The sequence below is a fragment of the Oryzias latipes genome, chromosome 14 (assembly GCF_053564925.1).
Source record: "Oryzias latipes strain Hd-rR chromosome 14, Olatipes_Hd-rR_3.1".
Classification (NCBI taxonomy): domain Eukaryota; kingdom Metazoa; phylum Chordata; class Actinopteri; order Beloniformes; family Adrianichthyidae; genus Oryzias; species Oryzias latipes.
Window position 1 is genome coordinate 23,866,901 of NC_136250.1, and position 14,342 is coordinate 23,881,242.

Genomic DNA, 14,342 nt, shown 5'->3' on the forward strand with positions numbered 1-14,342 from the left:
CTCTCACGGCACACTAGTGTGCCGTGAGAGATGATCAGGTGTGCTGCGGCACCCTGGTTCAAAAACACAGACCAAATATGTGATGTGATGTGATGTGAGGCAAGATGAGTCCAGCATGGAAGCATCAGCTCCATCAACTGGATAAATACTAGTATTACAACTGTTGTTCAATGCTTGTCTATCAGGCCCGTAAAGCCACTAAAGCCACATGGGTGGTGTGTGTATACTGAACAGCTACTTATTCTGCATTTTAGAATTTCCCGTGTCACAGAAGTTGCACAGATTTAACATCATGGCAACCTTTGGCTCTGGGAAAAGTGAGTCAAACCCTGAAAGGAGGCTGTCATCTGGAAACAAATCCGGACATGCCCGTGTGGCGCACTGTGAGCAAACAAAACACACGTTTACACAGACAGCGTCTTACATGTGGCAATTTAGATATATAGGACTTACAAATATGTCAGAAAGTATACATTTACAACCGTTCAGAGTCCACCCAAAAACAGTTTTGCTGTGCTAACCTTCCGATCTACATCGTTTGAGGTGCATGATCCTCTGCTGTTTGCTGTCGTTTGCTTTGGAGATCAGGTAACAGTGAGTTGAACCTGATCCAGTCTGCACTGCTGCGTGAAATGCTCCACAAAGGCGCCTCAGAACCTGTTGTTTGCAGAAAACATAAGTTCTCTGCATCTGATTTGTTTGATCTGGACATAGATGGGGCATGGACACCCTGACAACGCCTGGTTCTTTTACAGCAGCCCCAAGTGAGAACTGATGTTAGAGGCGAGGAAAGCAGCAGGACTGCCCTGTGTGGAGTTATGGGGGCATGTATTCAGCCTGAACCTCAAGCTGAGGGTGGTTGCTTGGCTCTGGAAGACTTCCTGTGTGGTACCAGGACCCATAAAGACCCAGACAGCCTCAGCACAGTGGCTCTCATGTCATGAGTGGTCCTGGACCACCTGCCCCCTGTGGTAAGCTGGAGGAGGGATGAGCTGCAGGTCACCTGCAAGGATTTGGAGGATGTCATTCTCTAGCCCGACAATGTGCCAGGACACTGGAGTGCCAGGTGTTGTAGTCAGTAAGAATGATTAACTTTCACCTAATCAGTGTAACCCTTGTGCTATCCTAGGCACTTTAACATTGGGAGTTGGGTCATCTAGACCCACTAGACAGTGCGTTGAACCTTTTTTCTTCAATGATTTGTGATCTTCACTGGTGTCCATGGATTACATGAAATCTTTCCACCTTTATCCACCTTCGTCATGGTAGAGAGAACACGTCAATGTAAGGGTGGGGTCATCTAAGATAGCACAAGGGTTAAACGACATTTAGGAACCCCTTTGTGTGGGACCGAATACATGCAGGAGACCAAGCCTGGTGACGGAAAGCTAAACATTATATAAACAGCCATGATAAAAAAAAAAAAACAATGAGAAACAAAAATATAACAAAGCGCAGATAACCTGACGACAAAGGACTGATAACCAGACACTTAAATACACTGAGGATCATTAACAGGAAAAGAGCTGATAGAATTATGAACACAAACCTGGTGTGACTGACAGGGGGACAAATCAAAACAAAACACGTCCAAAAACATCAGTGAAACACCAAACTAAATATGGACATCAAGAAACTAAAAGTCATCAACCTTCTCCTCACACCAATAGGATCTGTTGGACACTTTCATCCTGTGTTCTTCTGGTTTTGGAGACTGCTGCTGATTACATGGATCAATATCTTTTTCTGGTAAGAAACTCCAGGACCAAGGTCAGTGGGTAAAAAGGCAACACCTGCCCTCAAAAAACCGCTGTGGTTTTGGGGATCAGGTTGTTTCCCATCCAACAACCATTCGTTTGGGAAGAACTAGATGATGTTACTGTTATTCAAATCTACCATCTAAAAGCTTTTCTCTGTCCAAACCATGGCACTCTATTTTAGTTAGTTACTTTCTGTGACACGAGTGGAGTTTTCCCCTGAATAAGATGCGAACCTCATAATTTATCAGCCTTGACAGCGTCTGCATCCCTGAGGCCATCGCCGCATGCTGCAGCTTGCCTCGCTGCTCACAGGCTCCCGTCTTGTTTAGCAAGTTCTGTGAGGCTAAAGGGGGGGGGAGGAAAAATAAATTATTGCACAACAACTGCAAAGTCTAGAAGATGTTCTGATTCAAGTCAAGAGACACAGAGAACGACACAAATCTCACTTCACGTCTGTTTCTGCACAGCATATTTGTGTCTCACTTAACAAGCACTTTGCATCATTTGAGTCAATGTTTTGTGTGTCACCGCTCCACAGGTTGCTTTTGAAGAGCTAGTGTTCGCGAGGTATGACTCATCCAAATGGAAAAGTCTGTCAAAAAAAGAAGCAGCAATCGCTGCAAAGAAGAAGGACGTTTATCCACACAAACTCACTGCACACTCAGCTGCCAAATGGTCCTTTTAAATCCACTGGCCCACTTTGCAGTCATCGCAAATGAGAACATTGCAAATTATTTGATGCTTGCAAAGATTTAAAACCTTCTTTTTCAGACATTCAAGATAATTTACTGGGTTGTTTTAACCTTTCATTATTCTACACCTTTCTAAATTTCTCTCTAAAACAGCAGATTGGAGACCTTTGTCTCATCGAGTTTGTCTCATTGAGAGCTAAGATCTAGTAATAAAGTCATTATTGTTAAAATGAGTGAAAATCATTTTTGCTCCATACTTTTGACAATAGAAACACTTGATTTACGACTCACAAAACGTAATTTTAAACGTTATTTTAAGGTTCAGTAAATGTTGACAAGTTAGGCTGGCATTCATTGTCATTTTTGGGGGGGAAAATGAAGTACAATAATGTTCTAAGAATAAGGTATATTGTTTCCTTTTTTGAAGCCGTTTGTGGAACTCCTTGTTTCCAGACTCTGCTTTATTAGTAAAAGATTTCTGACAACTTTCTAGTGATGTCCTTCTTGAATTTAGTGTCCTTTTCCTATTTTTAGGCCACATCTTTTGTTAGAGTGAGTGTGATTCTGTCCACCCTGTAAAGGACCGATGCGTCCACGTTGCACCTGGTTGTAGTTAGGAGAACCCGGTTGAAAACTAGAGGTGCAGCAGTGGCTCCATCGCTCTGGAACTCCCTTCCTCTCAGCCTCAGATCTGCAGACTTAGTGTTTTCTTTGAAAAAGCAGCTTTAAACCTTACGTTTTAAAATTGCTTTCTCATACTTTTTTTTATATTCTGTGTTTTGATGTGTTTTATTGTAAAACACTTTGTGATTTTTATCTTGAAAGGTGCTATACAAATAAAGTTGTTTATTTTTATTATTATTATTATTATTATTATTACCCTGCCTGCACGTAACTGGGATAGGCTACAGCAACCCATTGATCCCAAACAGGAACAATGAAGAGTAGAAGATGGATGGATGTTGCAATGGCCCATATGACAGATTTGCAGATAGACTACAGGGAATTCAGACTATCTTAGAACATTTAGAAATACTCAAAAAAATTTGTAGCATGTTGAAAAGAAGTGCAAGTTGTTTGTTTTTCACTGACACTTTGATTCAAAATGATAACTTCCATGTCCTTCAGCTGCAAAGTTTTTGAGGTTCAAGACAGATAAAGAGTCTGTGAGAACAGAAGCAAACACCAGCTATTGTTTCTAATCAAAGATATGAGACTTGCATCATGGATTTGCTCTTTTATAAGCATTGTTCTTTGCTACAATGAAGAATGACCCTGAAGGCTGGTTAAAGACATGACTAACATGGTGGTAGGAAGTGACTCATCTGTCATTAATCCAGGTAAAAGGAATGAGCCTTGCTCAACTGGAGAGAGCAGAGTAGACGAAGAAAAACATTGTATCTGGCTTGAGTTACTGCTATTTTTGTTCAACAGCACATAAGCAGGTTTGCCTGGAGATGGGACCAGAGGTTGAGCCACAAAGATACACAATCTTTTCCCTGCTAGAGACGACATAGATCAGCAAGCAACAGGCAGAACGGAGTGCAGTGAACACCAAACAAAAGCTTCAGATCACTCACGTTTCACACTCTCCTTTTAAGGGTCTCTGCAAACAAGAGCAATGAAAACAATCCAATTACTAGCACTGACAGCCAGCACAGGGCGTCTCAGGCTGTGAAAAGCTCAGTCTCAGAGGCATCAGGGGATGTCTGTGTACATGAGTGGTGAAAAGCTAAAGTGGTCTCAGGAATTAGCCAACAGGCTGGAATTGCAAGTTGAACACCCCTCTTTAGGCATTCATCATCTTCTAGCCTGTGATCCCCCTCAGGGGCAGTTCCCATGGTCTTTGCCAACCGGAGTGCGCTCCTGAGTTAGAAAGGCATGAAGATAACAATAACACTACAGGTGAGGCTGCAGATGCAGACATGCCAGCTCTGGCCAGCATGACGGCGGATCATTCCTGCAGCCATGCAGTAGTAGACCGACTGAAACATGACACTTTGTCCAGGAAACCAATGAAGACGAAGCAAAAATTATTATGTGTGCAAACTGATTGTTGGCCGATGCTATAAGGCAAGTTTCTTCTTGAAGGAATCTCAATCAAAACAACAGAAGGTTTATAATGTTTAATGTGTAATGCAGCACTGCTTTGAAATGGCTACAGAACATGAAAACACGTGTAAATGCAGTGGATTTGGTGATGGCTGCTAACAGGCTACATGATGCCACCACAGCAGGTTTGGGTTCTCCTAAGAATTCAACCATCATAATACATAACGTCACTAACTCATTTGCATATTAAAAGAACACCTTAGTAGAAGCCAAAAAACAAAGGCATGATATCTTATCTTCTATATTTACAGTAAACATATTAACACAAATGCTTTTACAGCAATAAAGAAGTAGCTACAGTGCTTCAAAAAACACACTTAGGTCAGAATAATTATCTGCTCGTCCCAAGTGTAATACAGCTAAGGTGGATATAAAACAAAAAATACAAAAACAACAGGGCTGAGAGTTCTGTACAAAGGCAGCAGTCTTTTTCTCTGCTAACATGGTGCTGAGGCACACTGTGAAGCTGGAGGTTGAGGACAGTCTTTGTTGCTGTGCTCTGTCAGTTTGAGAATTACAACCTTTCTCTGGAGCTGCTTGGACTCTGGAGGTCGAGGCTCCTCTGCCGCCGGCTGCTGACAAACCTCCTGCGGCAGCAGCATCTTTATGACATTTGAGTGCCCGGCCCCTACAGCCAGGTGCAAGGGGCTGAGGCCCTCCTCGTCTGTGACACTGCCGGCGTCTGGACAGTGGAGAAGCAGCTCTTTCAGAACCTCACAGTGTCCACTCCCAGCTGCCAGGTGACAGGGGGTGCACAGAGTTTGGCTGGGTCTGGAGGGGTCTGCCCCCTCGGCAATCAGCATCTTGACTGTAGCCAGGTGACCTCGCTGACAGGCCAGGTGGAGCGGTGTGAGTCCCTGAGTGTTCTGGGCGTGCATGTCTGCCTTGTGTTTAATCAAAAGGCGAGAGGTGCTTGTGTGACCCGTCTCGGCTGCGACGTGCAGCGGCGTGTTTAACCCCACTGACGTCAAATGGACACTTGCTCCGAGCTCAATTAGGATCCGTGCCACTCTGTACTGCCCCCTCTGAGATGCCAGATGCAGGGAAGTGCGGCCATCTGATGTCTGGCCATCCACATCAGCGCCCGCCTGCTTCACCAGCAGTTTTACGATACCCAGATGGCCCTGCCAGGCGGCAAAATGGAGCGCGGTCCAGTTGTCTTTCCCCTTGATTTGAACATCAGCCCCACGGCTCAGCAGCACCCTAATCACATTCTCCTGGCCATGCTGACATGCAACGTGAGCCGGCGTACGTCCTTGTCCATCTGTCTCGTTGATAGCTGCGCCACGATCCAGGAGGAGACGTGCGATGGCCTCATCTCCATTCTGGGCTGCCCAGTGCAGAGCTGTGAACTGGTCCTCATCTTTGGCGTTGACGTTCATGCTGCGCCTCCCAAGCAGAAGCTCAGCCAGCGGCTTTTGATGCTTTTCTGTGGCCAGGTGGAGCGGAGTGGAGCCACGGGTGTTTGGAAGATTGGGATTGGCGTTGTTCAAAAGAAGGAATTTGACGGCTTCCTCATTATCCAAGGCGATGGCGTGATGAAGCAGGCTTCCTCCATCGTCAAGGACAAGATCAACATCCTGAGGCTGCAGGATCTTCATCAGCTTGGCCGTATCTTTGGTCCTTATGGCCTCACACAATTTTCGTTTCTGGACCTCAGCAGAATCTTGGTAGTAAGAAGCACAATGGAAGTTAACCAAAAATGTAACCAAAAGTACACGTTCAGAGCAACTATAAAGTCGTGTTTATACATTAAACAATACATTTTAGAAATGTAAGCACTTCTTACCAATCGTGCTTTCTTTCTCAAAGGACAGAGTGATGGAGTCCTGGGAGGAGAACGCTGAATCTGCAGAGGAAATGGCGGATAGTCTCTTGGATGTGCTCTCCCTGCTTTGACAACTGTCTTCCTTCACTCGGTCGAAGCTTCTTGAAATGCCAGAATCAACCTGGCTCAACAGCTTTGACAGGCTGTCATCTTTTTCCGGCAACATGGCTGACTTTGGCCGCACGGGTTTGGCATCCTTACCCTGTGGAAAAAAATCGCTGTTGGCAAACTGGTTTTTGGCATTCTGTAAATTCCGGTTCACGGAAGCTCAAGCTGTGGCTTTGACACTCCCACCACAAACAGCAAGACTGTAAACATTCCTAAAAAAATCTGTTAACTAATCAAATATTTAGAGAACGCTTTAAGTTAAAGACAGACATTGCAGTGCAGCAGGTGTCATTTCCCATTAGCACAGTGATGTGAATCACCTGCACAGTAGCTTACAGGATAGAAACAATAAAGCTGAGAACAGCAAAGAGGTCCATTGGTCAACATTCCTTTATGGTTAAGCAACCCTGTGATTTGTAAATCCGTGATCCTATCTGAAGTGCAATGAAGACTGCTTTCTTGTTGAGTGAGCGGTTATCCATTACCAGATGTAGTGTGTGACTCGGCTATGAAATGCTTAACAGAAGAGAAAAAGACTGTCTTTGTTGTTGTTCAAGAAGATTGGCTTCTCATTTGCATTTTAAATAAAGACCTGAGGCACCACCAGTTTAGAATCTATCAAAGTCCCACTCCAATCATCTTTTCATCTATTTTCTAAGCGTTCCCAGTGATCTTTTAATAATGAATATGCCGTTCTCAGACAAAATCCAAAACCTTTGTCTTTTTCTAGAACATAGTTCACTAGACATTCACCTCAGGGTTGTGGGCGGCACTATTGGCGTGGAATAAAACAACCCAGACTTCCTATCACCTATCTGTTTACATGCTCTCCCATTAGCTTCCAGCCTTAAACCAACATTACTGGTGCAATAAAAACAACGAGCAATATCAGAGCAATGCAGCCGTACAGTTTAGACGAGGAAAACAGACACGTACATGGATCTTTTTGTCATCAGGATCTAGTCGTCTATCAGAATAGAGAGGAGCACGGAGGACCCAGTGTATTTTTTTCAGATCTTATTGAAACTGCATATTTGCGTCTGCTTCTAAATGACAACAATTTAAACAAAGAAATAAATATTCAGATGTGCTATTTCAAGGTTAATTTTTCTTTGCCCTCCCGCTTTAGAAAAATTTTAAAAACAGCAAAAACACTGACGCTCTTTGTCATAAAAACTTCCAAATTCACAGGAAATGCTGTTCTAATGTGACTAGAACAACTTGTTAGGCAGTTCTGACTCGCCTCATTGCTGGTGGATGAGTTTGGAGACATGGGCTCTGGTTCTGAGGATGACCGTAACGTTGGGGTTTTGGGTTCCTCCTGAGGTTTAGAGCACAGCTCCTCAGCTTCAGAGGTAATTTCTGTGGGGACATAACGCTCTCTGTCATGCAAGCATGTTTCATTCAGCTATAACAAGACAAGGTGTGTCATATGTTACATTTCCGGTAGAAGTTCTGGTTTTTCAACTTGAGGTTGGAAATTTATGTAGGAATGAAGTGATATGTAGTGCCTGCTAGCAAAGGTTAGCTTGTAGCTCAGGGTGCTGCTAGCTACTATTAGCAAAACAACCTCAAAAGAACACCAAACATCATGTTTGGTTAAAAAAAGCAACAGAACTTCACTGATTTCTCTAACTAATGTCCCTGCATGAATCATGCTAACAGAAAACCCGACTTTCTAAAAGGTATATTTGGCAGAACAAATCCAATGTCAGGCTTCAAGACAACTAGAACCCATAGCAGAAGATTCAAACACTATAACCTATACCGTGTATATTTATTTTTATTTGTAGTACTTCTTGTCTTGTCCTCTGCACTGTATAACTTACATTACAAAAAAAATTAGAATTACAATAATACATTTAAAAATGAATCTGCCAATGGGGTAAAAAAAATGGTATTACCAAAGACTCTTATTTTAAGGATAAAATTCTAGTCACTAAGATGTGTTTTTTCAAACAAAGATTATTTTGCTATTGAAAAGAAGTTGTTTTTTTCCACATGCATGCTCAGTATGAGGGAATTGAAATGGATTCAGTGTAACCTGCTGGACAAACATGCAGGGCTTCATTCTAGCACATCTGGGATAATCTGGCTTTATAGTAATGATTTAGGCTGAATTTTAAAATCATAAATAAATTTACTTTAATTTTACGAGAGTTTTCTTGTGTTGTTTGCAAAGTGCACTGTGTGGCTTGAAATGAAACAGAATCCAACTAAAACCAGACTTCATGAGCAAAAATACAAAAGGAACCCACTAAAAGGTGGATGCAAAGGAATTCCATGTTCTGGCCTTAAAGGCAAATTTAACTCACTACTAAGCCTTAGTTTGATATCTTACAGTAAGAAAAAGGGTTAAATGGATGTGGGTACATGAATGCTAAGGCGCATCTCACCCTGAAAACTGGGTCTGTCATCTGGATTTGTTGCCCAGCATCGCTGCATCAGGCTCAGGAAACCATCACAGGTGTTTGGACGACATCGTGGAACTGCCCCCAGGTCTGGACGAACCCCTTTCACCACTTTCACCATAATCTGGAGGATGTTGTTTTCTCCTGGAGGGGGCAAACGTCACAGGGTTTTAATTCTGGTGTACTCAGACAAGCACCTTCATCATAGCATTGTGGACAGTCAACCTGTGCAGAATATGCCTTGAGAAAATAACGCCTGGATGACCTGAACTCACATGTTCACCCTTGCAACACTGGATTACATCATAAGTGGAGAAGGTAAAGGCGCCGGCATCGCTGTATGTCACCCAAGCACAGTGTTATCAACGTCTATCTGTGTGCTCATACAGGCCGTGTGTGTTTTTTTTCCCACAGGAGCACACATGTTCTGCCCTCTTTCTATCTGACTGTGGGATCACTCCAGTTGGTGATTCACAGGGCAAAGGCAGGAGCTTACAGCTCATTTACTTCCATTGTACGCCTAATACCCCGAGCAAATGGAGAAGGAAGACGGGCAGGGCCAGGAATTTGCCTGGGTCTTATTTTCTAATAATGTTGGATCAGCAGAGGCAGTGCCAAACCTCAGCCTTCTTCTGCGATAGCTATCATAAAGATACTTGATAAGCCTGGGAAGAAAAAAAAAATAAACACATAACTGTTGGCTGTCTGACCCTCTCCACCTGCTTGCTGAGGAATTTACAAAGTAAACAAGTTCCCCGCACCTCCTCTACAAGCCACACACAAACAACCTCCATGTTTACAGGAACGCTAAAAAAGATTGCAGAAAAGGCAAATAACAAAGATTGAGTGTGTAGGGACATGCTTCAAGTTTCATTGCAAGAGGGCAGCACTGTTAAAGACCCTCTCCAAAAATATTTTGATCTATTGCTTCAGTGTTTCCAGTGGTCTTTTAATTGTGATTATGCCGTTTTTAGCCAAAAATCCCCCAAAACCTGTGTTGTTTTCTGCAGAGCGGCAGGAGTTCATTAGAATTTCACCTTTGAGTTGCCCACCCCCACTTCCCCTCGCCTTTGCTGGGAGCTCGGAACAGAGAGCTTGTGAGCCGCCCAGCGTATTTTCGATGTCACAAATACGATCTTTTTCAAACGGCAATTTTTTTCATCTGCTCCTGTTTCTCAACGGTTTGAATAAAGAAATACTCAGAAATGATATTTTTAGACGTGATCAGAAAAATGCCACAAGAGCGAGATCAACGACACAATTTTGATCAGAGTGAGTCTTTCAAGCAAAGATTTGCTGATTCTAGCTTTTCTTTTAAAAATTTGAATGTGCTTGTAGTGTTTGTGCATAAATCGTACTGCTCGGCTCATCTTGATATGGTTTCTTCTGTGTGAGGACTCCCCATATCACAATAGCAAAACTGAAAGAGAAATGAAAACAGAAAAATTAGGAAATGTCATTTGGAGGAATACAAAAACAAACAAATGAAATGAGGGATCCTTTCAGTGCAAATGTCCAGTTTAAACTTTATTAAAAACCAAACAAGGTTTTGCACACAGCACTCAGACAGCTCACCTGTACACGTCGTGCTTGGTGTCTGACACCCTGAGCTTCTCTATGATTCTCTCAGGAGGAAGGTAGGCGATGGTTCCGCAGAAACCCTCCCTGCTGATGTCATCCTCGGCCCGTGACAGGCCGTTCCACCGGGCCAATCCAAAATCAGATATCTGAGAAAGACAGAGATCAGAGTCTTGATCTCTTCTAGGTTGAAACACTGTTTGGGATGACTAACTTTTCCCTCGTAAAGTGTGACATGTAGCTCAGCTCCTGCAGAGTGCACTTAATGGTATGATAAGGGAAACGCATGTCCCAGCCTGCAGGAAAGGAGAGGCCCTTTGCATTTGTGTTGAGGAGTGCTCACTACCCACAAAAACACGCACGTTTACAGGGAGGCCTAATGGAGGCTAAATAAATCCTGTTGGAACATGCACTGGTGAGGTGTTTACATCCAGATATTAAACTCCAGTAAGATTTGTTTCCACCCACTGCTCTCTGCAGGTTTTAAAGCACCTAGATCATGCAAAGGCAACTTTTTGAGCTTTTTAGAGTATTAGAATATTAATTTCTTACTAAATTAAGCTGCATTTTGATCAGTTCAGGCATTTCTGAGTAAATTTGCTCTCTGAGCACCAACCCCTCCCAAACCACGAAAATGAGCAGGTTCTCACATTGTGACAACACAAAGTGAGGAACAGCCCCTTCCAGGAAGAGTCTGCACGGCCGGCACCGCCCCCAGGCTAACAGACACACCCACTTTCTCTGTGGAGTTAGCGGTGTTTGGCAAAAACGCTTTCTTTTTCTATGCACATCCATCTTTGAAAAAGTTTGGATGTGGTTTGTTTTGGTGGAAGAAACAGACACTCTGCCGAGGCCGACTCTAGGATGACATCATGAAATGAGAGCCACCCACACGGAGTGAAAGGCGGAGCCTCGGAGATCGAGTCATCTTTACTTCTGGGAAGGAAAAGAGCTCAGGAAAATACCTAATATTTCATTTAAAAAAAATCATTCCTTAGTGTGCCCAGGGTAATATGGATCTAGTTCACTCTGTAAGGCTTAAGAATAGCATCATATAGGCCCTTTAAGGGACACAGAGGCACCTCTCTGCCCGCAGCATTTGCAAAGCCTCAAATTTAAGGTCAGAGCTTAAACTATCTGCTAAGGGATTTTCACATTCAGAAAATGAAAAGATTTGCAGTTTTTCATTCATATAGTTATTGTTTAACCAAGTGAAGGGGGTTTAACAAATCTGAGGCATGCTTGGTAAGATAGCATAACGAACTGTCAGAGCAAAAAGCCCCTGCCAGACCTTGGAGCTTTGTACCTTCACGTGATAATGAGCGTCCAGCAGGATGTTGGCCGGCTTCAGGTCCAGGTGGAGAAGAGGTGGATCCATGCAGTGCAGGAAGTTCATCCCCACCGCTGTCTCGTGGATGATGCGGAAGCGGAGCTCCCAGGGCAGCGGGCTGGTGGCCAGCAGGGTCTCCAGGGAGCCAATCTCCATGTACTCCATGACGAGGCCGTGGGGGTCGTCACAGATCCCGTACACAGGCAGGATGTAGCGGAACTTGGCTGCCTCCATCTTCTTGGCCTCCTCAAGCAGCTCTGAGCGCTCCCTTTAAAAAAGAAGTGACGCAAAATCAAATGTTTTTGGCCCATTTTAGTGAATCAAGCTGCTGCTAAAGCCCAGATCTGCTGGTTCACGGCCGTTTATCCAACTTTATTAAACATTAACGGGCTCTGAAGTCACCAAGCTCCCAAACATTCTCTCTTCTTCTCCTTCCCCTCGAATACAGTCTGCCATTCTTTACAAGCTCTCACAAATGCTACATCTTTATCAGGCCAGGAGTTCTTGTGCAAATGTGTCATTCATTCACTTGTATTCCTTTGCATAGCTGCTTCTTTTTGAGGCCTTGAGGACATTCTGGCCTGAAAAGCATCAGCTCAGCCTGAAGGGCTCTTGTTCCGAGTTGCTCAACCAGAGGACTGCAGCTTTATCAGTGCACTGACCCTGCTGACACTTTAAACAAAACAGCAGGTCCTTTGTGACCTCTGTACACATCTCTGGCAGAAGTCGCTTTCAAAATGGAGCCTCTTAATGAGGTCTAGGATAAAGCAGAGTTGCATTCAAAATAAGTACAGGCTCAATTAAACTCTTTGAGACAGCTTTTTAGCCTTTAGCTGAAGGTAAACACCAAATAACTGAGGGGGTCAAAGGGGGATTGACTGTAATTGTGATCTGATATGAGCCTTCAAGCCACCAAACATGAGGTGGGAGACAGTCAGGGCATGGCCTCGTTGTCTAAATCCTTCTTCTATTGCACTGTACTACAAATGGGCAGCTCCTCAGATGAAAACAATGTCTCTGCCTTAACAGAGAAGTCAACAGGACCGGTTCTTCTGCTTTCTACGTTGTCCCTGCCACCCAGAGGCAGCCAGCAGAGCCAGCACACAAAGGCCTCTTTCATCCCTGCTGCGGGATGTCATGTGTCGCCTAATGCAGTTGCCATTTAAAGGCTGCCTATGTACCTTGCAGATATTTGGAGGAGATAAAATCCGAGGTAAAGACTCAGTTGCACCACTGATATAGAGGAAGTCAACGATCCTCAATATGATTTGAGACGGTGAAAAAGTTCACTTTCAAAGCTTGCTTTTAGCAGTAAGAGGACTTGTGTTGGTCAAAGTAAGGGTAAGGGATCTCAGCGTGTGACAGATCAGCCTTTAAAAAGGCCTCTCACAAAGCATCAACTTTTTTGTGTGTAGTCCATCCTCAAAAAGCTCCCAGTGGCGTAAAGTGTCAGAGATTTCTAGAAGGTTAAGTAATCTCCTGTGAGGGCGAAGAGCATTGAATTTCTCTGCTGCCTTCTGGGGTCAGAACTTGATAAGGTTTGTATCGCAGAGCGAACTGGCCCACAGCCAGACTTTCACCTACAGGTCAAGTCTGGATAATTTAATCATTCCGACCCTCAGCTATGAAGTCTGCAGGTGAGTCAGCGCTCCTTCCACACAGCTATGTCTGAATGTGAACAGCCTCCTCGCTGCCGCTCAGTGTGCCCAGACTGAATCACTTCTGATTTCATGAAAACCTTTATCTGACAGCTTCCTGCCCAGGAATGCTCAACATTTCACAAATGTGAAGCTCAAAGAGGGAAAAAAAGACAAAGAAGCGAATCTTGTTCATGGAAAAACCCATCAAACCTCCACCAAAGAACACACAGAGTTCATAAGTGAACCCTTGACACACTGCTATCACTTACTTTTCGTCCACATGAAGACAGGGAGGGCACTTGATAGCCAACCATGTTTTCCACTTCACATGCCGTACTTTGTATACTTGTCCAAATCCACCTGAGCCTATCTTCTCCCAGGAGCTGAACTCAGTAAAGTCAAAGGTCCTTAGCAGCCCCATGTTCCCTTGAGGAGACTCTGGGACGTCCATCTCCATGCTGAGACCCCCACCAACAAGGTCAGCTCCCTTTCTCGTTCAATTCCAAGGTTCAAAGTGGGGGAGTGAACACACACCGACACAGACCTGACTGCTTGTGAGCTCTTCCTTGTTTTGTTCCTCTTCTCTTGCTCTGCACGGCCCCTCCCTCTGTTCACCTGAACTGAAGGGAGGGGCTTGCAATGGTGACATCACATCCTGATGTTGAAACACTAAGAAGAAAATAAGGAAAACCTCATTTTGTAAACAACTCACACAGATCTCATTCGGTTTTAGATTTTCTGTGACAGGAAATTCATGTTCCTGCGACAAATGTGTCCTTCATGAAAATCCCACCACAGCTAGTGATCCGTCTGAGATGGATACAACAAACAGACATTAAAAAGAACTACAATGGGATGTTTGTGTAATGCAGCAAAACTAAAA

At 43.9% G+C, this 14,342-nt stretch overlaps 1 protein-coding gene across 1 annotated transcript; it reads right to left on the minus strand.

Annotated features, from left to right (window-relative positions):
• Positions 1-4,563: 4,563 nt before the first annotated feature.
• ripk4 (receptor-interacting serine-threonine kinase 4) lies at positions 4,564-14,115 on the minus strand. Its single transcript, XM_011483804.4, has 8 exons — positions 13,729-14,115; positions 11,796-12,087; positions 10,487-10,638; positions 10,270-10,331; positions 8,897-9,055; positions 7,744-7,862; positions 6,354-6,594; positions 4,564-6,230 (listed from the first exon to the last, which is right to left on the minus strand). Exons 1-8 carry the CDS (start codon positions 13,914-13,916, stop codon positions 5,002-5,004), a joined length of 2,442 nt encoding a protein of 813 aa, XP_011482106.1. The 5' UTR covers positions 13,917-14,115; the 3' UTR covers positions 4,564-5,001.
• Between the last annotated feature and the right edge of the window lie 227 nt (positions 14,116-14,342).